This window comes from Lampris incognitus, chromosome 11, assembly GCF_029633865.1.
Source record: "Lampris incognitus isolate fLamInc1 chromosome 11, fLamInc1.hap2, whole genome shotgun sequence".
NCBI classification, from domain to species: domain Eukaryota; kingdom Metazoa; phylum Chordata; class Actinopteri; order Lampriformes; family Lampridae; genus Lampris; species Lampris incognitus.
Window position 1 is genome coordinate 19,817,277 of NC_079221.1, and position 26,256 is coordinate 19,843,532.

General features: G+C 44.3%; 1 protein-coding gene across 1 annotated transcript in view; it reads right to left on the reverse strand.

The window, feature by feature from the left end:
* The window catches only part of LOC130120808 (insulin-like growth factor-binding protein 2-B), a 27,810-nt gene extending 1,848 nt beyond the window's left edge, over positions 1 to 25,962 (reverse strand). The window contains exons 1-4 of the mRNA XM_056289559.1: positions 25,617 to 25,962; positions 13,655 to 13,800; positions 3,431 to 3,571; positions 1 to 388 (exon numbers count right to left, since the gene is read on the reverse strand). The exon at positions 1 to 388 is cut by the window's left edge and continues 1,848 nt beyond it. Of these exons, the coding sequence (XP_056145534.1) occupies positions 230 to 388; positions 3,431 to 3,571; positions 13,655 to 13,800; positions 25,617 to 25,962 (792 nt within the window). The 3' untranslated portion in view covers positions 1 to 229. The remainder of the gene's footprint in view (positions 389 to 3,430; positions 3,572 to 13,654; positions 13,801 to 25,616) is intronic.
* Positions 25,963 to 26,256: the final 294 nt, after the last annotated feature.

A 26,256-nucleotide genomic window follows, 5' to 3' on the forward strand; every position in this document is an offset into this window, starting at 1 on the left:
TGCTGTCTGCTCCGTCTTCGCCAGGGTCAGTCCACCGGCGTCTCATCTGATTAAAGAATGAGATCCAAATTTCAGCTTGAACATTGATCTTTCAAATTATTTCACCACGAACGGGACTAGGAGAACCCCAGAACCTAGAATTCACTCTCGCTTTTTGACCCTCAACCCCGTGACTTATGACGATGACCCCGTCATTTCTCCCCACCGCTGATATGCGGTATGGTGTGTGCTAGCGGAGGGCTGCCAGCGTGGGCAGCGGTCTGAGCTCCTCCTGGAACTGGTTACAGTTGGGGTCCCCCCGGATCTTGGGCGTTGCTGGAATCTGGACCCCCGTCAAGGGGTTTACGCACCAGCACTCACCCCGTTTGCCATGGGTAGACATGTTACACTGAGGGGGAAACACACAAACAAGACAAGCTGGAAAACAACTCCTGAGAGAGGGAGGCAAACAAACGCACAGTGGAAAGTTGGGGGTGTGCTGATAAAGTGTTGAGTACAGCGGTCTGTGATGGGGTGTTAAGTGTGTGTGTGCGTGTGTGTGTGAACGCGCGTGTGTGTGTGCGTGTGTGTGTGTGCGCGCGCGCGTGTGTGCGCATGTGTGAGTGCACATGCACACCTTCTGAGCAAGATCGAAAGCTAAGCCTGAGGGGTGGGGCCGCACCCGCCCAATAACAGCTTGGCCACAGGTCGTACCCCCACCCACAACCCCGCCCACAACTCTCACATGCACACCACAAACACAAACACACACACACACACACACACACACACAGGCATGCCAGTGTACAGGCCCCCCGCCGAGTCCCCTCTTCCGTCGCCCCCTTAGAAATGAGGTCATAATTGAAGTGGACATAGTTCTATGCCGCGCACACGGGGCAGAAGAGGAGGGGCGGGAGTGAAAAGAATGAAGAGCTGGGTGGGGGGAGGGGGGAAATACTTTCCATTTTCTTCCTTCAATGAGAAAGAACAAAAAAAGTGACAGTTACAGTAATTACCACACGAGAAGGAGGGACAAGTCCAAAAGAGACCTGTGTGTTGTGGAGGTACAGTGGTACATGCCTGGGAAGCGAGGCCCCTGATTCAGAAACAATGCTGTTGTTTGTAAGCCATGATGAAGGCCGCCTGGCCGGCTGGCTGGCCCATAGGCCTTGCTTCAGGAACCTTTTCAAATCCTCTGTCTGTTTCTCTCTCATCTGTACCACGGCAATGATAGATAAATCACCACATAAATACAGAAACACTATGTGACATGTGATGTTCTGTCTGCTGGCCCGAGACTTTCTATATTTAAGAGCTACTACAAGTAGACCTGAAGTGATTTCACTTGGAGCAGCAGTGTTTCCTCTGGTGGAAAAGTCTTCCCATGAACTGCACTTTTATTGCTTTCTTAGAAGATGTTGCCTCATTCTACATGACAACATCAGCCAGATTTTTCAGTTGTTTGTGTGTGTGTGTGTGTGTGTGTGTGTGTGTGTGTGTGTGTGTGTGTGTGTGTGTAAGGGTAGAGTGATGATTCGATGGGAGGAATGGGAGTCTAGTTGTGAGCTGAGTGGGGGTAGGTGGGGATATGTGGTGTGTGTGTGTGTGTGTGTGTGTGTGTGTGTGTTTGTGTCCCTAAAGGATAGTTTAGACAGCCAAATCCCAAGGAATACATTGCATGTTTGTGTGTTTGTGTGTGTGTGTGTGTGTGTGTGTGTGTGTGTGTGTGTGTGTGTGTGTGTGTGTGTGTGTGTGTGTGTGTGTGTGTGTGTGTGTGTGTGTGTGTACTGTATGCGTTTGACAATGTACTAGCGAGCACAAAAGACTGAAGATTGGAAATTAAAGTAAGAGCTGACCACAAAATAAATGATGAGATATGATGATGAATGATGATTTCTGTGTGTGTGTGTGGGTGTGTGTGTGTGTGTTTGTGTGTACTGGTCATCTCTCTCTTTCTTATTTTTTTGTATGTATATATGTACTATGTATGTGTGTGTGTATGTACGTATGTGTGTATGTATGTGTGTGTATGTATGTATGTATGTATGTATGTGTATGCATGTATGTACATGTCAAAAGAAGGGTTGATGTGGAGCTTCAATGTGGTCTGGGGAGCAGTAGGGAGTCCTTGCCCAGAGATCCTGAGGATCCACAGAGTTTTAAGGGGATGGAGGATGCCTGCAGTGTGGCTGGGGACCGAGAGGTGAAGCTCTGGGCTTGGCTTTATGTGTGAGAATGTGTTTATGTGAGAAACAAAATGCCTGAGAGAAGAAAAAAGGGGGTACAAGGGTGATAAGCAGATGGGAAAATAACCGAACAAATAGGATCAAACTGAAACTCGGTGAAAGGGAGGATCAGTGGTGTTCTGTTGATAGTGTCATATTGCAATAAAAGTTTGTGCTGGTGTGAGCTCTTTCTGTGGTTTTGGTAACACTGCTGGAAAAAGTCCTAGGATTTTTTCTAAACAATACAATACAATACAATACAATACATACTACCTCTGACATTTTTTCCTTTTTCCCAAGGAAAAACTTTTGCCTGATGGGAAATTTTTTATCAACTACTCATATAGTCTGAGAATTAGAAATTGTTGTTTTTCATGTTAAAAGCAGGGAAGGGGCAAATTAGGAGTCAGTGATTCTAGAGACTCATCATCACATTTGTGTGCACGTGTGTGTGTGTGTGTGTGTGTGTGTGTGTGTGTGTGTGTGTGTGTGTGTGCGTGCGTGCGTGCGTGCGTGCGTGCGTGCACACCCACATATGTCTTTGTGTGTGTCTGTGCATGCATGTGTGTGTGTGTGTCCATGCATCGAGGTGAGCTCAGCCGCTATAACTTGGCAAGTTGTGATTCAGCGTCATATCAAAACGGTAAACACACTAAGCTAGATGACTTTTGTGCAAGTGTACGCATGCCTGTTGATTGTTTCTTCATCAAGGAGTAAGTGAGCATCCATTCTTAGCCTGTCTACACCTACTCGCATTTAGCAAAAGGGTAAAAAAGGGGTGTAGCTGCAGAGGATGGTGACGGTGGTGTGGGTTAGACTGATGGTGGCAGTGTTGTAGCAGAACACCTCGCGCCGGTTTATCACAAGTCTACCCAGAGAGTTTAACAAACTAACTCTGCAGTCAATCTGGATAAGGCATATCCATTTTACTTTCTCACCTCGTCCTCTCTTTTAGCTATGGCGTTCAACCAATCAAGCATTAATGTACATTGCATCAAAACAGCTCTCCGTTGTTTTTGGCGGGGTACCGAAGTAGTAGTGTCAAATCTTAGCGTCGGAGGAAATGGAGATGATTGCTAAGAGCCGATTGGCATATCGCTGTGTCAGTCATCATTGTACAAAGGATCAACTCAAGCAGCCAAAATCAACCACCATGCTAACACATTAGGCATACAGAGATTTGGCTGTGACGAGTCTGCAGTCCGGTGTACTGTCTCGTGGCCCACCTGTTTCAAGTTGTACATTCCATGTCTATCACAGTTTGGAAATCTGAGCTCGTACAGGTTCTCCAGTGTGCCTCCGTTATCCTGGAAGGTCATCCTGGAGATCTCCTCCAGGACCTTGTCCAGCTCCTGCTCACAGGAATTCTGAAGGCAGAGAGAGAAATAATCAAGTATATTAACAACACTACAACTGCAATTACTGTAACTACTCCTACTTCTACTACTACTTCTACTACTGCTACTACTACTGCTGCTGCTACTACTACTATTACTGTTGCTGCTGCTACTACTACTACTAGTGCTATTACTACTACTACTACTACTTCTACTATTACTACTATTACTGTTGCTGCTGCTACTACTACTACTACTGCTACTACTACTAGTGCTATTACTACTACTACTACTACTACTATTACTCCTAATACTACTATTGCTGCTACTGCTACTATACTACTACTACTACTACTCCTTCTATTACTACTATTGCTACTACTACTACTATACTACTATTGCTACTACTACTACTACTACTACAACTATACTACTATTGCTACTACTACTACTACTATTGTAATAATAATAGTAATAAGAAAGACAATGTAAGAGGAAGAAGTAGAAGAAATAGTAGACGAAAAACAAGAACATTTTGAAAATAATACTAAAAATAATAAAATAATAACTTTTCGCATGAATTACACAATGCCAACAATTTGTGCTATGTCTAGGAAAGTCGGAAAATACGAGAAAAAGAGACTTCTTACTGTATGTTGTAAAAGTGTCACAAAAACACGTTTATGGCCATAACTTTTTTAGTGTGTGGTGCTCATGCAAGTAGAAAGGTCAGCCAATATCATTGATGTTAATCTGGTGGAGCTGAGCTTGGGTGGCTGGACTACTCAAGTCAGCAGGCATGGCCACACACATTCACACAGATGCACACACATACATACACACACACACACACACACGCGCGCGCACACACATGCACACACACACACAAACGCACACACACACACACACACACACACGCACATGTGCAGACGAATGTTCTCATTTTTTGCACTCATTCACACTCAACCAAACAAAAAAATGTACGCAATCTCCTGTTTATGATAGGCAAACCGGCATTCGTGTGCAAACATGCACACCCTCAGACGCATAAATACAGAATCATGTTCATGTACACACACACACACACACACACACACACACACACACACACACACACACACACTCACACACAGGCAAATGGACACGGAGACACAGACAAGTACAGCGCTACGCTGACTCAACACGCACGCACACACACACACACACACACACACACACACACACACACACACACACACACACACACACACACACACACACACACACACACACACACATACACACAGGGTTTGTGTAGAACCTTCCAGTAGGATCAAAGGGCCTCAGTCCTCTGATTAGTTGGCTGAGGATGAGAGAGAGGGGCTGGAGGAGGCACAGTCTCCAGTGCATGGACTTTATCAGACATCTGAACATATGGATGAAAAGTGGTCTTTCTCTCTTTCTCTCAGTGTCTCGGTCTCATCTCTTTCTCTCACTCTTTCTCTGTCTACCTCGCTCCCTCACTCTGTCTCTTTCCCTCACATATTATTTCTTTCTTTTTCTCTGTCTCTGTGTCATGAACCCACACGTGCACCTGAGCAGGTATGTGCACACAGACATCTTACTACACACAGTACTTAAAGAAAGACCCTCCCTTGCAAAAAAGTATACTTGAAGTTAATTTTATTAAGTAAACTTAGGTAAAGTTCAAGGTTATTTCAAGTATATTATATTTAATATCAATGTACTAGTTGTATACGTGTAAGTATACTTAAGTATAATTTGGTTTAGCACATCTCTGATAAGTACTTAAAAAGTAAACTGAAAGCATACTCACTGATTTTTAGTTTAAAACAAGTCGACTAATAGCACACCTGAATAAACTAATTTGGGTTTTACTGGAGCGGGGTTTCACTGCCTCGAGGTAGCAAGGATGGTAAAGGATATGTTTGTGAAAACAACTACTCAGAGATACGCTGACGAAACCCAGTACACAAAATGTGACTGCATTTGGTTACTGCAAGTCTCCATTAGGACAAAGGCTAGACTACTGGTCAGTGCAGTCAGAAGCTAATGTTGCAATCACCTAGAATTGGGCTCCTTTTCTTTTCTGTAATTCTGATATGAGGCGAAACAGTGAACAGTCAGCACCAAACTGGACACACAAGATAACTGAGCCAATCTAACCAGATTTGCAAAAAAACAAAACAAAAAAAAAACAAAGGAAACATGTGGTTGTGCAAAGGGTTTACAGATTCAGTCTCAACAACCCTGTTGAGTCATAAGCTTATCTGGGAAAATCTGATAATTCTGGGCACGTCCGATATTTATAACAGGTCCTGCGCAAGGCCTGTAGTTTTTTGTTTTTTTTATTTTTTGATAAGTAACTCGCTCCAAAGCAGTGACTATCAGCAGCCAATGGGAGCCGAGTTTACAGCGAGGTGAGGTAAGGAGAATTTTATAAAAGTGATGCGCGCTAAAGATGCAACACACAAATAGACAGAAGTCGGTTACCCCCCCCCCGCCCCCCAAATTTCATGTGCGGTGGTTTTGCTGCTGATGTTGTTTTTCATTGCAGAACACTGAGTCTTGCTGTTGACCCCAATATTTCTTTTGCTTTGTTTGGCGGCGACGTCCATGCTAAATCAATTTGAAAGCGATGACATTATTTGGGGGGGGGGCAACTGTATATAGTGTCTCTATCCACATCATAAAGGCATAAAGACATGGAATGAATCAAGTCCGCAGCTTTGAAGATGCAAGCTCTTGGAAGCACTTTGTTTATCCGACCTCAGATGACCACACACAACGAGACGCGTCCGTCCTTGACAGTGGCCATCTGAAGACCCCGCCCCCTGCCCAGCTGCACATCCTCTTTCAACCAATCCTCCCTTTTGTTGCCTCTAATGGTCTCACTAATTGTTTTGCACCCTCTCGCTTATGTTTTTCTTTTCTTTTCTTTTCTTTTTTGTTTTGCTGCAGGAGAGTGAGTTAAATGAAGGAGAAAATGCGAGCATGTATATCATTGTTTCCCAGGTCGAAACCCATGTGGGCCTCGTCTCCCTGGCCCCTAAAGGCCCACGCTCATTTGCATGAAGCAGAGGGAGTATCTCTTTTTATGTCACCCCTTTTGAGGTTTTTCCAAGAATTGCTTTTATTTTGTCTTGGCACATTTGAGACTGCTGAAAAGCTGAAGGAATGCTAAAGATGTCATCTTAACACTGAACTTAACTGCCGACACGCATTCCACTGTGGGCGCCAAAACAATACCACAAGCATGGACATTTTCTGCATGAAAAAATTGTTTACTGTTAAATTGAGTTGAAAAAAAACCTTCTTTCTTCCTTTTTTTTACATATGAGGCCAACTTTAGGCTTCATTTGTGGCAAATGTGAACTTTCATCAATGTAGTTTTGTTATTGCATTTTGGACAGTCTCACATCCTTTTATCTTGATTATCTGTATACATTTATCCTTATTGTTTTTTTCTTTTTTTTTTCAAGCCACTTATCCTAATTAGGGTCAGGGGGTGGAACCTATCCCAGCACTCATTGGGTGGAAGGCAGGGGAACACCCTGAACAGGTCGCCATGGTTTGGCATGTTCACGTCTAGGGGCAATTTAGTATCTACAATTGACTCTGTGCATAACTGTATTCCTCTGAATTCCGGTTTCCACTGCAGCAGTCATACCAGTTTCCTGTCTGTTAGCGGGTGCTATTGGCAATGGCATATTTTTCGCGATGCCTGCAAGATTTACCATGGATAAATGTGAACGACATGCACAGAATTGTTGACAAACTTTCACCTGCACCTACCAGCAAACGGGTGAAAAGTTTCAAGTTGTACATATCAAGTTACGTCCACAATTATGAGGATGGGCAGGCGGACGGACGGATAGACGGATGGAATTGTGGACGTAACTTGATATGTACAACTTGAAACTTGCAGGCATCGTGAAAAATATGCCATTGTCAATAGCACACGCCAACAAACAGGAAACTGGTATGACCGCTGCAGTAGAAACCGGAAGTCAGTGGACTACCATTATGCACATCTCTTTGGACTGAGGGAGGAAACCATAGCTCCAGGTGGAAACCCACACAGACAACACGCAAACTCCACACAGAAAGGAACCTGGCCGGTCAGGAATCGAACCCAAGACTTTTTTTCTGGGAGTTGACAGCACTAACCACTGCACCACCGTGCTGCCCCTAAGGCAGGTTTCCATTGCAGTTTTGCACAAAATAGAAGCTATTAAAAAACAATTTTTTTTTTAAAAAAGCCGACAAGTCGACAAACACAGATGTGAATAGTTTGTGTTACCACTGAGTGAATTTATGCGATTAATGCTGGGTTTTCTCCCCTCGTGATAGTCTCCAAGACCTAATGAATATTGGCACGGTGATTTCGATTGCATGCACCGCAGTAACACAAAGCGATGAGGGCATGTGATGCACGAAATGACGCGAAGGCAAACCCTTATTTATACCTGGTACCGGCCACGTATCAGGGCTTTATGGGAGGTCATTGTCTGCAATTATTTTACAGAGGTCCTGTGGATCCAAATCTTCAGAATGACCTGCTTAACATTTGATGAGTTACGCAGCAGAAGGACCTCTTGTGGCCCGTGTATCATGCCCGAGGGAGCCGGTTCCAACCAAGCACATAGCCATCGCTCTTTATATGGTGCCATGCGATATTTAACAGCCCATTCTTCCGAAACCCCAACAGTCCAAAAAATGTCCCATTGGACCGAAAGGCCATTTGTCCAACAGCCCGCTATCCCAAAAACAAAAGCCCATTGCTCTGAAAATGCACACTCTCCATTGTGAATCCGAACTGGCTAAAGATAAATACAGGAAAGCTGATATTTCTGGTGAAGTAGAGATGGCATTCTCACAAGTGCTTTTAACATTACACCTCCTATTCACGTGAATTAGTAGTAAATGGTAGCTTTGTGTTTGCGTCTCAAAATACACTAAGATATTTAAGGCAAGAAAAAACAAAAAAAACTCCAGCCTGTCTATTTTCAGAGCAACAAGCATTTGTTTTCATGATAACAGGCTGTCAGACTAACCCCTGATAGCAAAATTGCTGTGGCCTGGACCCGTCCCACGCCCGACACTTCGTCCAGCCCACATACTGCATGGAATGATGGCACTTGGGTGGTCCGCTCCTGTTTGCCAGATCTGGGTCAGAACCAAACCATAGCAATGCCGCATGTGCCACATATTTGCCAAAGGTGACCCATATTTGTTTTGTGATATTTGGCCCACATTCAACATTTATCACACGGGCCACTTCAGGGTCACATCCAGATTGCATGTTGCCAAGAGCACCGCATCTTTGCCAAAAAAAAAGCCCACATTTGATTTGGCATATTTGGGCCATATTTGCTATTATATATGTAGGCCACTTCAGGCTCACATCCATTTTGTCAGGGCTAGAAGAAGGACATCAGTGCCCACATCTGGAGGCTATCTGGAGGGCTTTCGGTCCAATAGGACATGTTTTTGACTATTGGGGTTCCAGAATAATGGGCCATCGGAACAATGGGCAGGCCCCCTTTAGGTGTGGCTACCTTGACTTAAATGCAAAAAATGTGTTTCCATTTCAGTTTTGCGACATATTGCTTTGCTTTGTTGAATCATCTGAAAAAGCACCTCATGCGAGCTTATAAACTTTTGTGATATTTGTTGGGTTTTTTTTAACTCACATTTTCCCATTACTCGTTTTTTTAGCTCGCAATTTCATATTGCTCATTAAGTAGGTTAATGGAATCCCGCCTTGAATACACTGACAGCCAAAACATTATGACCACCTGCCTAATACGCTGTTGGTCCGCCGTGTGTCGACAAAACAGTGCCGATCCACCGAGGCATGGACTCTACAAGACCCCTGAAGGTTTCCTGCAGTATCTGGCACCAACATACTAGCAGCAGACGCTTCAAGTCCTGTAAATGTGAGGCGGAGATGCCGTGAGTCAGACTTGTCGGTCCAGCACATCCCACAGATGACCAATCGGACTGAGAATTTGGAGGCCAGGGAAACACCTTGAACACGTCGCCGTGTTCCTCAAACCATTACTAAACAATGTTGTCACGATAACTGTAGCCACTGACTTCCGGTTTCTACTGCAGCGGTCATACCAATGTCCTGTTTGCTGGCGTGTGCTATTGACGGTGGCATATTTTTCGCGATGCCTGCAAGATTTACCATGGATAAATGTCAACGACATGCACAGGATTGTCGACAAACGTTCACCTGCACCTACCAGCAAACGGGTGAAAAGTTTCAAGCTGTACATATCAAGTTACGTACGTATGACCGCTGCAGCAGAAACCGGGAGTGAGTGGACTTCAGTCAGTCATTTCACGACGTCTCCCAGTTCAGTTCAGTCAGTCATTTTCTGCAGTCATTGTCTCCCATTGACTCAGTCAGTTAGCTCATAACCTAAGTCGTTGTCTTTCCTGTCTTATTTTGAAGTTCTCACCTGTCTCGTCATTTCAGTTCCTGCCCCTGGTTTTGTCATCAGTCAACCCTGTGTATCCCACACCTGCTCACCATTCCCTGATTAGTTCCAGCACATATACTCCCCTGGCTCTCCTGTTCCTTTGCCAGATTGTCTTGTCTCTTGTGTCTACTGCCGAGTAATCCAGCATTCTCTAGTTCTCGTTTTGCCCGTTTTCCGGACCTTATTTCTCTTGCCTGCCCTTGTCAAATGTGTTTGCCTGTTTGGAGTGAAAACCCGGTAACTAGAACTTCTGCTTTTGGACCTGTCCTGTTTTCGCTTGTCTTCCTGCTCCTATTTCTGGTCGCCTGTTTGGACCAAGAGGAAACCTCCGGGTTTGAAAAGAGGAGCCAATGCGGAAGTGCCTTAGATCCGCATTCTTTCTAACGGCCAGCTGGGGGCGACTCCACTGGTTGCCAAAATAGGCCTGGCTCCATAGACTCCCCTGTTAAAATGCCCAACTTTACAGTAGAAATAAACATATTTACAGCCTGGTTCAAAAAACGGTTTTGGTCTCTATAGTTAATTTCCCTCACCGTGATGACTGAATGGGGGGTGAATTTTCATATAAGTCATTCGTTTAATTTATATTAAGGCTTAAAGTTATGCAAATTAGGGGGCTGTCTGCTTTGAGTGACAGATGGGTCAGGGCCCTTACCTGGTCGCAACGTATATCCATGGCACTGTGTACATTTAAATAGCTGTGAAATTGCCTTTTGGGTGTTGTCCAGTTGATAATCTATCCGTATTAAAAAAAAATCAGCATATTTCTTAGTTACACTAATATTGTTCATGTGAAGCAGCCATTTCGAATTGGTCTTGTTGCTTTAGCGTGCGATAAATTTGGAAAGCAACCTCACACGGCGGAACCAGTTGCAGTCAGGTATAGATGGGCGTGCATTGTGCCCTCGGATTCTCAGACAGATCCACCCCTCGCTCCACCACAGCACCACCCTGTAGTACAAATATGGTCACGTCCGGTTTCATAAAACCAAGATGGTGACAGGAAAATGCCGAACATGAGGCTTCACATGAACTAATGGGTGACGTCATGGAGTCTACGTTTATTATTTTATACAGTCTATGGTTCGGACTGATTCCCTGTATACTGACTCCTACCTGTTTTCGATCATTAAACTGAGTGTTACTGTACCCTCCCTGTCTGTGAGTCGTGCGCCTGAGTTCTCACCTGTGGGAAACGTAACAAGTATGGCAGGGCGCATTATCCTGCTGAAAGGGGCCACTTCCATCAAGGACTACTATAGCGGATCCGGGGGATAACCGCTGGAACCGCCGCAGCCGGGACGCGAACCCGTACCTCCCGCACCACGGGCGACATCGCTAACCACTCGACTAAAGGATCCGACCCGTTCATCGTTACACTGCTCCCTTCCTTCGGGAAGGGCGTCCCCGGCCGGACCGTCACAGCCGGGGCGCGAACTCGTGTATTCCGCACCGCGTGCAACAACGTTAATCAGTCGACTAAAGGGTCCAACCCGTTAGCCAAGGGCTAACGTGTCTACTTATCCATGCACGTTACACTACCCCCCGCGCATCCCACCTCTGACACCAATGTAGCGAATTCGGGGGGCAGCCCGACCGGACCGTCACAGCCGGGACGCTAATCCGTGGCTGCCGCACCACGGGCGACAACGTTAACCAGTCGACTAAAGGGTCCGACCCGTTAGCCAAGGGCTACCGAGCCTATTCATCCGTGATCGTTACATTACCATTGCATGATGGGGTCTACCTGGTCTGCAACGATGTTTAGGTAGGTGGCACGTGTCAAGTTGACGCCCATATGAATGGCTGGACCCAGGGTTTCTCAGCAGAACATTGCCCAGAGCATCACACTCCCTCCACCAGCTTGTCGTCTTTCCACAGTGCATCTTGGTGCCATCACTTCCCCGGGTAAACAGCGCACACGTACACGGCCATTCACGTGATCTAAAAGGACTCTGAACCAGGAGATCTTGTTCCACTGCTGCAAGGTCCAGTTCCAACCCCTGCGTGCCGATTGTAGGTGCTTTCGACGGTGTCATCATGGGCACTGACCGATCTACGGCTGCGGAGCAGGGTGCGATGCACTGTGTGTTGTGACACATTCCTCCTGTAACCATCATTAAACTTTTCTGTGACTTGCGCCTCAGTAGACCTTCTGTCAGTTTGGACCAGACGGAATAGCCTTCATTGCCCTCGTGCATCGATGAGCCTTGGGTGTCCAACACCCTGTCACTCGTTTGTGATTTGTCCCTCCTCGTACCACTGTTGGCAGCTACTCACCACTGCTGACCAGGAGCACCCCACAGGCGTTGCTGTTTCAGGGAAGCTCTGAACCAGTTGTCTGGCCATAACAATTTGGCCCTTGTCAAAGTCACTCGGGTCTTTACTCCTGCCCATGTTTCTTGCATCCAACACGTTGACTACGAGAACTGGTTGTTCGCGTACCATCTCATCCACCCAGATCTTGACATGTGCCCTCGTTTGGAGAAGATCATTATTTTGTTTATCTGTTAGTGGTCTTAATGTTTTGGCTCATCAGTGTATTCGTGCAGCTGTCCACCTCCATGTGCAGACAAGCATGTGGAAGTGTGCACACACGACAACATATTTGTTTTGTTTTTTTTGTTTGTTTTTTATATTAGTGGATGGCTGCCCAGAGGAGGGCACTGCTTCCCCAGACAAAGAAGTGGTAAAACATTGCTGACCACTGGTTGCTGCTCACTGCTGCCAACAGATTACAGCGCCAATGTGAAAGGACACTTTGGACTTGTATTAAAGAGATACCATTTTTTATGTTCTGCCATGCAGTTATTGTGGGACTTGAGATACTGTGGACACTGTATGAGATGGGAATTGCTAGTGTTGAGGATGTACTTTATGGGAGCTCTCGGTTTGATGGAGTGGTTCAAGGAGGCAAGACAATGCTGTCATAAATCACCAACAGTTCTTTGAATTCTTTGTCCAGCCAGTCTGAAGCTACCTTAGCACTTTTGTTGAAAACTGACTTGTTTTCCAAAATTTCTGTCCAACCAAATAATGATTTGCATACACAAAATGGTATCTGGTGCAGGGCCAAGGTAGGAGCAGTAACTTAGTAAGTTATATACACAAAGATCATTTTTTACAACATACCAGAAGTGGTCTCGAGAGAGTGCAAAGAATGAAAGGGAGAAACACCCCATAGAAAAAGGCCAAAGTAGACCCCGGAGCTAGGAGTAGAACTATCTATCGGGAGCAGTTCAATGGGAGGATTTTGCTTTTTCAGAAAACATGAACAAACACACAAAAGAAAGCAATAACCAGTTAATTATGGAAGGGCAATTTCTGCAGTAAATCGGCAAAGCCAGGCAACTGGATGCACCCTGCAAATCCAAAACATCCATTGACATGACGCACGCGCTCTGTTGGTTTTGTCTTTTTTTTTAATGTTCACATGCCCTTTATCCTTTTGGTAGTGGACACAAAAAGGAAAAATATTTTCAGCAAAGGATGTGGTTGAAAAGTAATTACCTTAGCACTGAATAAGAATTATTTAGAATTAGCAGAAAACCGATGATGAAACAGCCCTCTGGGACAAGTCAGTCCAAAGCTCAAAGATGGCAGAGGGATTTGTCCTGACCTGTGGCAATATCTGGGTCCGAGGTTCATCTGGGCGATTCGTCTTCATTTTGCTTTTGAGATCATTCAGGTGTTGCTGCTTGGCGTTCTCTTTCGGCCATATCCAGGGTGGCTTCTTCACAGGTGGACCCTCCGTGCTGTCCACCTCTGTATGCTCACAAAGACACACACACACACACACACACACACACACACACACACACACACACACACACACACACACACACACACACACACACACACACACACACACATGCAGTCAACTTGAAGCTCAAGCAACAACATCTGTAAATACAAACCACTTAGAGAGCTGTCTTTCAACTGAGACATATCTCCTCAATAGGAGGATCGATGCTGATATACATATATATATATATATATATATATATATATATATATATATATATATATATATATATATATATATGTATATAAATCCCCCCCCCACACTTTTCTCCGAATTGTAGTTGGCCAATTACCCCACTCTTCCTGGCCACTGCTCCACCCCCTCTGTCGATCCGCGGAGGGCTGCAGACTACCACATGCTTCCTCCGATATATGTGGTAGCGCATGGGAGGATCACACTATTCCCCCCTGTCCCCCCCCCCCGAACAGGCACCCCGACCGACCGACTGACCAACCAGAGGAGGTGCTAGTGCAGTGACCAGGACACATACCCACATCCGGCTTCCCACCCACAGACACGGCCATTTGTGTCTGTAGGGACGCCCGACCAAGCTGTAGGTAACACGGGGATTCGAACCAGCGATCCCCATGTTGGAAGGCAACGAAACAGACCACCATGCCACCCGGACGCCAAGCATTTTCCACCTTTATTTGATAGCAAAAAGAGACAGGAAAGGCAGGGGATGACATGCAGCAAAGGGCCCGGAGCGTATTCGACCCCAGGTCGCTGCGGTAAGGACTCGGCCTCATGTGGTACGCGCTCTACCAGGTGAACCACTGGGGTGCCCCTCTTTTCTTCCTTTCTTTCTTAAAATCAATGCCATGCCAGGAAAATGGCACAGATCCAACGTTTTAGACAAACCTACATTTTATATCTGCCTCAGAAATGTCAGATCTAAAGTATTTGCAAAAACTGTATGGCTCTGTGCCAGTCTTTAAATGAGGCAAGGTCTTTTTTTGTCATGACTTTTAGGTGTGTGATTAATAGACAGATGTTACACACACATACACACACACACACACACACACACACACACACACACACACACACACACACACACACACACACACACACACACACACACACACACAGAGTATCTGTTCTTTAATCTCAAGCCACAATTAGAAGTGGGGCCTTTTCTAATGACAGTGGTTTTAGATGTTATTGTTCCTGGAATTGAATGACAAATTCTTACATGCCCTCCTCAAGGCGTCCAGCCTCCCCTAATTCTGCACTAACAGCGTGAACTGTAATCACGATGACAGCAGTGTAGAAGTGGCCAGTGAGATCACCACCGAACAAAGGGAAGGATGCCTCGGCATGCTGTCATCAGCCCTTTCAGGTTTGTAAGTGTAGCGCCAACTTACGTACAGTTTATGTGGCAGTCATTTCCCATATGACAGGGTCACTGTGTTAGTATGACTCTGTTCTGCTGGCTCTGATACAGTAATGTACTGTATGTGCATTACTTACAGATGAGACAGATAAACATACCAAGGCAAACTACTATATAGCCACAAAACACAATGAAAACACAGCTCTTTCATTCCAACTTGTCACGGGGGAGCAGGGTGCAGATGCAAACCCAGTAAAAGGTGAAATAAAAAGGTTTACTGGTAGGAATATGAGGGGTGGGGCATCCAGGCGATATGGTGGTCTATTCGGTTGCTTACCAACACGGGGGTCGTCAGTTCGAATCCCCGTGTTACCTTCGGCTTGGTTGGGCGTCCCTACAGACACAGTTGGCCATATCTGCGGGTGGGAAGCCAGGTGTGGGTATGTGTCCTGGTCACTGCACTAGCGCCTCCTCTGGCCAGTCGGGGCGCCTGTTTAGGGGAGAGGGGGAACTGGGAGGAATAGCGTGATCCTCCCACGTGCTACGTCCCCCTGGTGAAACTCCTCACTGTCAGGTGAAAAGAAGCGGCTGGCGATTCCACATGCCAGAGGGGGTGGAGCAGCAACCGGGACGGCTTGGAGAATAAGGTAATTGGCCAAGTACAATTGGGGGAAAAAGGGGAAAAAGCCACCAAAAAAAAGAAGGAATATGAGGAGTTTTAGGGAACACACACGGACACATGACAGTACGCGCTGACAACAAACAAGCTAAACAGCCGAACTTAAATGCTTAGAAACTTGATTGAAAACAACAGTTCTGGGGCAAATGGGCAGCAGAGGAAACTGGACAGGACTCTGGACTGGGATGGTGTCAGAGCAGAACAAGACACAAGCTGCAGAAACCATGGCTGCAGAGGGCAGAACCAGGAGCAGTCATGACACTAAATAGGAAATGTATACTCCTGAGAGGTTACTAACACAACTTCAATTATAAACGATAATTATCACTTTGAATATGCACAGTTTTTGGAGCGCACTTAATATAAGGATGCCATCCCACACTGTTAGTGCATGCCCAAAATAGCATATTTTTCTTTTGCTGAGGATTATAATTTTTCTTGGGATGCAGGAATATACAAAATCTATCTACGTCAAATATGTTTTATTTTTTGTGCTATCATTTATGGTGATTGCCCTGAATGTGAGTGCGGTTCCCTTTATTAGTATCTCAGCTCCCTCAGCTCTGCCATACATACCCCTGTGTTTATGAGGGTGACAACAGCAGTACAGACCCAAACTTGACTGGTATTCATGGTGAGACGGGATGTATGGAGAGACACTCCTGAGGTCTGCTTTTCATGCTGAATAAGGATTTTGTTTTTACCTGATCTGCCAGAGGCTGTGTGTGTGTATGTGTGTGTATGTGTGTGTGTGTGTGTGTGTGTGTGTGTGTGTGTGTGTGTGTGTGTGTGTGTGTGTGTGTGTGTGTCTGCGTAGGACTTGCTTCTAACTCTTATCTGTAATTAGAGCAAAACAAAAAAGAGCAGATCTCCAAAGCTATAAATCAGTCTTGGGAGAGAGGCCCCAGTGACTCTGCATAGTTATTTACACACACCAACACACCATGACTGCGTCTGTTCTTGGATATGTCTCTGTGTCAATGCATATGTGTTTGCGTGGCGTATTTGTGTGTGCGTGCGTGCATGAATGCATACGTGCGTGTGTGTGTGTGTGCTCTTGCAAGGGCATTTAGCCAGCTGTAAAAAAATAAATAAAAATAAAAATGTGAGTCGGATCGGGCAGCGACATGATCAAAAGTTATCAAAAATAATTTTGATAATCCAAAAAATGTGAATGTTATAAAGGAACAACTTCCTCTAGGTTGCTGTCAAAACAGGAAGTGCTGCATATTCGTGCTGCTGCCCAGTCTGAGTCAGTCGTAGATGTGAGTGGTTTACCAAGCTTTATTATATTATGAAAATAAAGACAGGGTTAGGGTTAGACCAAAATGGTCACACAGCAAACCTTTTCTTTTTGGAAAGTGCAGTTCATATTAGACTTGGTCGCATTCATGCGAGGTTCCAGCTAGGAGGCTGCACATCCACAGACTGACAGGCAAGACTTTTTTATTGAGTAGATTGTTTTAGCTTGAGGGCTGCATATTTAAAAAAAATTTCAACTGACTTGGGTGCTGCACAAAAGTCTTATGATGGCAGGAAAAACACTGGTTTTTCTGTCCGTGTGTGTGTGTGTATCTGTCCGCTGCTAATCTCACATACTACTGGGCCTGTCAGCCTAATCAACCTAATGGGCAGCACGGTGGCCCAGTGGTTAGTGCTGTTGCCTCACAGCAAGAGGGTCCTGGGTTCAAACCCCAGGCTGTCCCAGGTCCTTTCTGTGTGGAGTTTGTATGTCCTCCCCGTGTCTGCATGGGTTTCCTCCGCATGCTCCGACTTCCTCCCACCATCAAAAAGACCTGCATGTTAGGGTTAATACTCCTGTCTATGCCCCTGATCAAGACAATGGAAAGAAGAACTGGAGTTGGTCCTCAGGTGCTGTACAGCAGCTGCCCACTGCTCCTAGCTACACAGCTATGATGGGTTAAATGCAGAGAGTAAGTTTCACTTGTATGTATGTACAAAATGACTAATAATGTTCTATCTGTTGTGTTCTATCATTTTGTGCACAGTTATGACTGTATGATCAAGGACCTCTTATGGTTGCGGTGATTCAAAACCTTTGAAAAACTTGTTTTACATCTCAATTGAGTGCTAACTCCTCAGCTAGTTTGTCACTTAAACCCGAGCACCGGAGAAGAAGAGATACACCTGGTGGGGATCTGCACTCTACTGAGTGCACTCTTCTAGATCTTTTTTTTGTTTTGTTTTGTATTTGTGTGCATTTTCATGCATCTATTTGCATGGTAACATTTCTCCTGTAATCATAAATGCAAAGCATATTGAGAAATTTATGGTAAGACTGTGTGCAAATACTTAGAAATTAGTGATTATCTCCGACAACTGATGACTCTACAGTTTAAAAATATTGTGCATGCCCATGTGATGCTGGGCCAGATCAAATTAAATGAAATGTTGGAAGGGAGCTACGGCATAGCATACTGACGTCATGACTTGCAGTTAAATTCTAACCTTTAATTAAGCTCAAAAGCTTGCATGTGTCATCCAGATCACACTGTTTCATTTGGATTTAATGTTTTACTTCTTAACGTCGAAAACAATACACTGATGACAATGGGGGGGGTGGAAAGTTTCCACAATTTTCCATCCCTCTGAGAGGATATACTGTAGTTGTGTACTTATTAGAAGACCATCCTTCAGTTGAAAGGCTTAGGGTTAACAACCCATGATAGTAAGCATCTACCCTGCTGTAATGCCCTTGAGCAAGCCTTTGAATACAAACTAGCTGCAGGGGTATTCTGTGTGGCTGACAATGATCTCCCTGCGGGGGAGAAAATGCAGAGTAATGCATTTCTCCTTTGCTGTCAATTGATTTATAAGAAAATTACTTTTTGTCCATATCCTTCATCGGCTCTAGGGGACATTTTAAGTCAGTATTTATTGGCTTAATGAGGGCTCACAGTGCAGAAAGGCATACTTTCAGGTAATATGAGGATTTTAAAATTGAAGAGGATTTCATCCTAAAACTGCGACATGTTCCTGATAGAGAAGCATACCATATATATTGTATAAAAGCTCTATATTAATTTAACATAGAATGATATGCTTTTTGCTCATGACCAAGCTCACTATAGACGCTATAGGAACACATGAGAGCTAATTTTCCAGGGGAAAAAAACATACATCTTGAGCCAACAGCTGTCATCTCAGTGCAATGTTGTTGATTCTGTCTCTAGCGCCATAGAAACTACCTGTCTCAAACTGTTGGAGAATTGGCATCAGGTATTGCCATTGAGCAATGCTTTCACAGCACCCTCATAACATGGAGTGAGTAATGTCTTTCCAAGGTTGCTTAGCATTAATGTATTTACACTCTTATCATGTACAGTAGAGCTGTGTCTTAACAACATATATGTTTTTCCCCCTATCCATGAAAGTGGCCTATGTCACACCATTGCTCACATGACTAGTTCCTCTCAGGGCTGCAGCACTTCAAACACTTCACCGTTGGCAGATGGACAAAAGCAATTAAAAAAATAAAGACGGTTTTGTCTAGCCAGGGACCCCCGTCCCATGAACAAACACGCATATGCTAATCAACGAGCCTTTTAAGTTAGCTAGCTCTGCACTTTTTCAAGACTTGAACTCGCCCTGCTCCAATGTGGCCACATGTGTCATGCTAGCAAAAAGATGCTGACTTTGGTGTTGGCTGCGATTGGCCAATTGCCTGTCTCACAGCATTTGCCAAACTTGAAAGATATAAAGGTGAAGCTGAGGTGAAGGTGCTATTCTCCTACAAACCCTTAATGCATGTTTTATTATCTACCCAACCTTGTATCCAATTGTTGTTGCAATGTCTTTTAAAGACATTTCCTGATTCCCCCGGATAGGGCTAATATGTTTCTTATCATCATTGTTCCTCTATCTGCTGAATATTGATAAGGGTTTTTTTGGTGTCCCTATAATAAAAAGATTTCTTACTAATTGATCAATAAAGTACTACTGGTATCAACACTATTACGATCGATAACTAAATAAAACTTTTACCCTGAGGGCTTTGTCAGTTAAATGACATGTAAGATACACATTGCACCTCTGTCTCTGCCATGCATTCTGCCATCTGAAGTGATCATTCATTCTTTCATGTCAACGCTAGATCATAACAGGCACCGACTAGCTTGGCTTACATGCGCTAAGTAGGGAGGGCTCCCTCCTTGCTCCTCAGGGTAGCCATGCTGGGATCGCAGGTACAAACATGCAATTCCCACCCAAAGTGATCTCCCTCACTCCTTCACCCCTTATACTGTGTGTGTGCGCCACACGCATATTATCACATATGCTTCTGGGAATGTGTACAGTGATTTAACACCTGAGAGAGTGCAAGAGGGAGGGCACAAGTCTGAGCAAAGGATCAGTTGCAGGGCAACAAGGGCATTCCCGACCACAGACAATGAGGGGAGAGAGAGAGCGAGAGAGAGAGAGAGAGACAGACTGACAGACAGACAGAGACACATAGACACAGAGAGAGACAGAGACAGACAGAGAGACAGTGACACGGAGAGAAAGGGAGAGAGATCCACAAAAACAATGACAAAACTAAGAAAATAAGACAAAGGTTGCAACGAATGCAATGTCTCTTGCCCAGCCCACCTGTTCCCTCTCACCACTTTGTTGACTCGTTAATATATTCTGACATAAAAGACAAAGTTGTGTTTAATGGTCACTCTGCCTTACCAATCTTCTCCACAGTCAAGTCAATTTTATTTGTACAGCCCAATATCACAAATTACAAATTTGTCTCAAGGGGCTTTACAGCAACACAACATCCTGTCCTTAGACCCTCGCATCAGATAAGGAACAAATCCCTAAAAAAATAATTAAAAAAACCCTTTAACAGGGAGGAAAAATAGGAAGAAACCTCAGGGAGAGCAACAGAGGATGGATCTCTCTCCCAAGGTGGACAATGTGCAATGGATGTTGTGTTTACACACTTTACAGAATACAACATTGAAAGAGGATAACAGAATTATAATGGAAGTCAGTCAGCTGTAATTTTTTTTAGCAGAATTGTGCCCATCATACTTTGCCAAATAAAACATTCACAGTGTATGGATAAATAAACAGTACACAGGATAAGGTGTTTATATGCCACAGTATTCCAGTCAACAGGGGTCTTATTCAGGTTTGTCAAAACAGAGATAAGATTTTTTCGGGTTAATTATTAAGTTCTTACGGTATTTTCATGTCCCAACTCAAAAATATGGGAAACTTATGCATCCTGAATACTTGTGTTGCAAATACAGGCCAACCCATTCCTCTAGTCTATGAGGACAAATTTCATGATCAGCAGTGTCAGATGTCACAATGAAGGTTTAAAGTACCAGGATCGATGTTGTGCTTGAACCCGAGTTCAATCTGAGACTGTAATAATAAATAAATACACATTTTAAAAAGTGCTGTTTCTGCACTGGGATGACCTCTAAAGCCAGACTGGAGTCTGTTAGTAATTATCTAACTGGTCATATGCAACGTTTTTCAAAAATTTTGCTAAAGAGCAGTAGGTTAGAGATGGGTTTGTTGTAAGACGATGCACTTAGATATATCTTTTTTTTTTCGAGTAAAGGCTTTATGACAGTATAAGGAACATTTTCAGTAACGCCCTCACTAGGCAACCAAAAACAGTCTCAAAGAGATTTAGGGAGGGGGTTAAGGCTGCAGTTGGCAGCCTTCTGCTGGCCAACAGGTTCTTCAAAAAATTTGATGTTTGCAATTGAGAATTGCGTCATGCAATTGCATCAGAAAAAAAAGTATATTCTTCACATTTTTAGATGAACAGAAACTTTGGGGACATGGACAATGGGGAAATCAAAAGCCTGTCAACGGTAGAATAGATGGAACATGAGCGCTGTTTACATTACGTTGTCATTATCTGTCCGAGAGGATTATGTTTGAAGAACGTTCTTCATCTGTTTTCTGTATTTGTGCTAACTGTCCTGGTAGCTCTCGAGAAGGACAAAAAGATTTGTCTTGTGCGACTTACTGCACCACACTCTTGTCAACCCCCTTTAAAATAATTTCTCCAGGGAAATTTTGTTTGCCACCATGGAGCAACTTCCCCCTTTTTTCCTTTTCAATTGTATCCGGCCAATTACCCCTCTTCCAAGCCGTCCCGGTCGCTGTTCCACCCCCTCTGCCGATCCGGGGAGGGCTGCAAACTACCACAAGTCTCCTCCGATATATGTGGTGTCGCCAGTCGCTTCTTTTCACCTGACAGTGAGGAGTTTCGCCAGGGGGAAGTGGCGCGTGAAAGAATCACGCCATTCCCCCCAGTTCCCCCCGAACAGGCACCCCAAACCGAGCAGAGGAGGCGCCAATGCAGAGACCAGGGCACATACCCACATCCCGCTTCAGACATCCGGCCAAGCCGGAGGATTACGTTGTGGTTAGATGGGATACAGCCACGGACGGAAGTGACGCAAAATCTCGCCGGGCGTATTTCGTTGCTATGGCGATAGCTAGCCTAGCTAACCTCCTGCGCTATCGAGAGTTTGGCCTTTGGTTTTTAAAGCCAGATGAATGATGAGTCGGATGAATTCGTTTTACTTAAAATAACTACAATTTCACTAAATAAAATCTGGTAACTGTGTATTTTGAATGAAATATCGCTGTTGCTTGTGCGTAGATACTGCTTCCCAATGCTAGCAAGCCAGCTAAGTCTACATAAAACGGTAGCTAACGTTAGCTAGTGTCTGCGACACTGTAGCTATTTATCAATGGAGATAACGTTATATTTAAAATGTTAATTCTGTGCATTTATCCCTATTAAGTAATCGCGTTTGCCACGCTCCTCCAGGAGTGAGGGGTGGGAAATAAACTGCTATGTATCAGATTCATCGCCGGTGCACGGACACCGTATAACCAAACATCTGTCCTGCTAAAGTTACATGCCTAATGTGGTCTTTCGAAGTAAAACAGTCCTACATTGATTACCATCCGTTATCTGCACATACTGCCATACCTTGCATGATTCAGCCAGACAGTCAGACGTATAAGTATCTTTGGTTCGGCGCCTTCCTTCAGATGGTACGTAGGGATGGCATTGCATGTCATGCTCTCCACAATATACAAAAACATCAGAACATATCAAGAGAATACTGTATTACTTTACAGACTGTAATATAACAGATCATAAAATTAAAATAAATTAATAAAATATCAAGCAAAACAAAATAAAATAGGACCGCTCAACCCATTAGCTGGAAGGCCTTCCTTACGTGAGTAGCGCCATAGCAAAAAAATACGCCAGGCGAGATTTTGCGTCACTTCCGTCCGTGGCTGTACCCCATCTAGCCACACTCGGAGGACTGGGGATTCACTCCGGCGATCCCCGTGTTGGTAGGCAATGGAATAGACCGCTATGGTACCTCGACCCCCCGGACATTTTGTTTGCCACGGCATTTTTGTTTCTCCAGATGAAGATATCTCCTAGGTTGTCAGCGGCTGGTGCGGTAGGTAGATTTAGACCGTTCATAATGCTTGCAAATATTTCAGCTGTAAAATCAGCACTGTAACGGGTTTTAACAGTTCTAAGCCTTGCACACAGGTCAAGGTTAATAAGAACAGGCTGGCCTGCTATGGCGGCATCAGCAACTGAGATATAATCAGTCTACAGCGGCATAACAGACTGTGAAAGTGTCTCTTTCCGTCACCTGTATGGTCTGCACTGCTCATGGTTTTATGCAACATCCTGAAAACGTCATGTTTTGAAATGTGCTGGTCATGGGAGATATACTGACAATTGCCAAATAGCAATCAGAGTCCAAGGTCCATCATTCAGACTGCTGCCAAAGTACATTAATTGTGTGTATTTTCAACAGTTAATTTACTCTGTTGCAGAGATTGTAAGGATTGTTTGTAGATGACTGAAGTCATGGAGTGCAGCAGTGGTTCATGGATTAGGTGTGATTGTGTGCAACTCTGTAAACGTGACACAGGGCTCTATTTTAAAAAAAAAAGGACCATGCGTGCTCAGCAAGTCGTCCTTACATAAATAAAAGTACTAAAGAGAGAATTGAAGTTGTAATTGGCTGAATTCAGAAACTGCTGCATTACATCACTTGCATAAGTAGACATTACACACCTGCCATAGACAACAGTATGTCACGACAAGCAGGCGAATAACTCCCTGAAGAAACCACGTTTTTTCCACGTGCTCATGTTGTTTTACAATTCATCTTTGCCTAATGGGGAAATGAAACGTTTTTGAATATAATGGGGACTAAATTTCCACACAAACAATAATCACAATAATAAGCCTGTCCTGGACTCTGATAAGCTGAAAGTTTCAAACTCAATTTCAAATGTAAAAATAATTTAAGTGGGAACACATATGAAGAAGTGCTGGTCCAAACGGTGAAAGCCTTGCTGATGGAAAGCAATTATGGCATGACCATCGGTGCTGTTATATGACCCCTTGCGAATTGGAAAAAAAAGAAAAGCAAAGCACAGTTGCCTCAAAGAGTAAAGACGAGGGGGGTGGGGGGCTTTTACCAGCGTCTAGACTGTTAAGTCCCACCTTTATGACATCATCTGTTCAAAAGCACAATGCAGCATGGCATAAAACACAATCTTCTAGTTGGGAAAATGCATGTTTTCTGTGTTGTACTTTGTGATGCAAGTTGCAAAGCTGCAGGGGCAAACTGTCAGCATGCAAAATAAACTTTTTTTTTTTTAGCAGATCTGAGCAGTTGCTGTAAAATCGGTTGAGTAGAAATATTCAGTGTTCGGACTTTTATTAAACCACCCTGACCAATACACGAAATAATATATGAAACAATACAATATGCCCTAAACAATATGCGAAAAGCAGATACTGACAATAAAATAGCTTTGAATATATGTGGGTTACAAATCATAGCTTTGAGTTCAACGGGGGGATAATGCTTGTTTGCACTCACAGATGTGGGCCTGCCACTGCCTGCCAAATATGCTGCGTATGTCAACATTCATTTTCAGAAATCAATAGTGACCCTTTTTCTCTAAAAGCCGTAATGTGGGAGAGAGAGGTCGGACATTTTCCCTGCAGGATTTCACATTATTATCTGTGGTCAGCGTGACCAAAATGTTGGACAATATTTTTCAGAAAAATGTTGTGAGTAAATGTGTGATGTGCAGTAAAAGGATGGGAGCTGGCGAAAGTATCGGGCCAGTGTTCCAAGTGGTGATTTAATGTGTGCTGACATACTGCATGCAATGATTTATCTTCAGGATACGTGTAAAAGCAGCCCCTGATCATGACTGGGGGGAATTTTTCTGTTCAAAGCACTGGCAGTAGTCCAAGATTTTAACTCTAGCAATACATGTAACTTAATTTGGGGGGGGGGGGGGGGACGTTGTTAAATAATGCCTATTCTCCAAAACTCAGCAGTAAAATTAAAAAGTTATGTCCCACTTATCATGACCGTATGGCCCAATATGATGGAAGTAGGCCTATATGTATCGTGCCATTGTCTGTCAATTGATGGCCACTTAAATTCTGTAGGCATCTAATGTGACATTCAACAAGATGTAAGGCTCCATTTATGATATACGACATGGACAGGGCATTGCACGCAACACTGGAGGAGAACAAGGTAGTTACGATAGGCCCAAAACTAAAAATATACATTAATTGGGTGAATCAGCAGGAAATTATGATGTTGCATGCCTTGTTGTAAATTATTCATTAGGATCAATATTGTTTTGAGCTTTAACTTAGCTAGTCTACCTTTAACGCCAATAAATATGTTCTTTAAATAACTCACCGTTTTGACTGGCCGAGACTTCTACGTTCACTTTTTGCGAGCACCGGCCTAAGCCCTGGATAAGCTGTTGTAAAGGCAATGCGGCATCGGCGCTGGGGTAGCACCTCAGCCCGGTGGAGCATCTCGGCGTGTAGACCCCGCACAGCTCCCCCTCCAGCCTGGCGCACACCGGACAGCAGCCGCAGCCCGGCTCCCGCACTATCTCAGCACACGCCGTTGTGACCATGGGACAAGCAGCCAGCCGCTCCGCCGTGCAACTCGGACATCGGAAGACCAAGTCCCCGAGCAAGATGCCAGGTAAGACGAGACATGAGACCAGCAACCGGCAGGTGAAATATACAACCATTCTAACATTTGGTAAAATGAAAACAGTGACCGGTAGAATCCAGTCCTATTCCACTCCAGTTCCCTAGAGGATTACTGAATAACCCCAAGCACCTTTGACAGTCCACTGTGTTTGTGTCAACAAGGCAAATCTCTGATGTGGAGGACAGGGTCCTATCTACTGTCATGTTACTTGTTGGATGTCTATCATAAATCAACTCAGTCCATCATTCTAACCACCGAAGCATATCAGATAACCATGGGATGATTAACGTGTGTGTGTGTGTGTGTGTGTGTGTGTGTGTGTGTGTGTGTG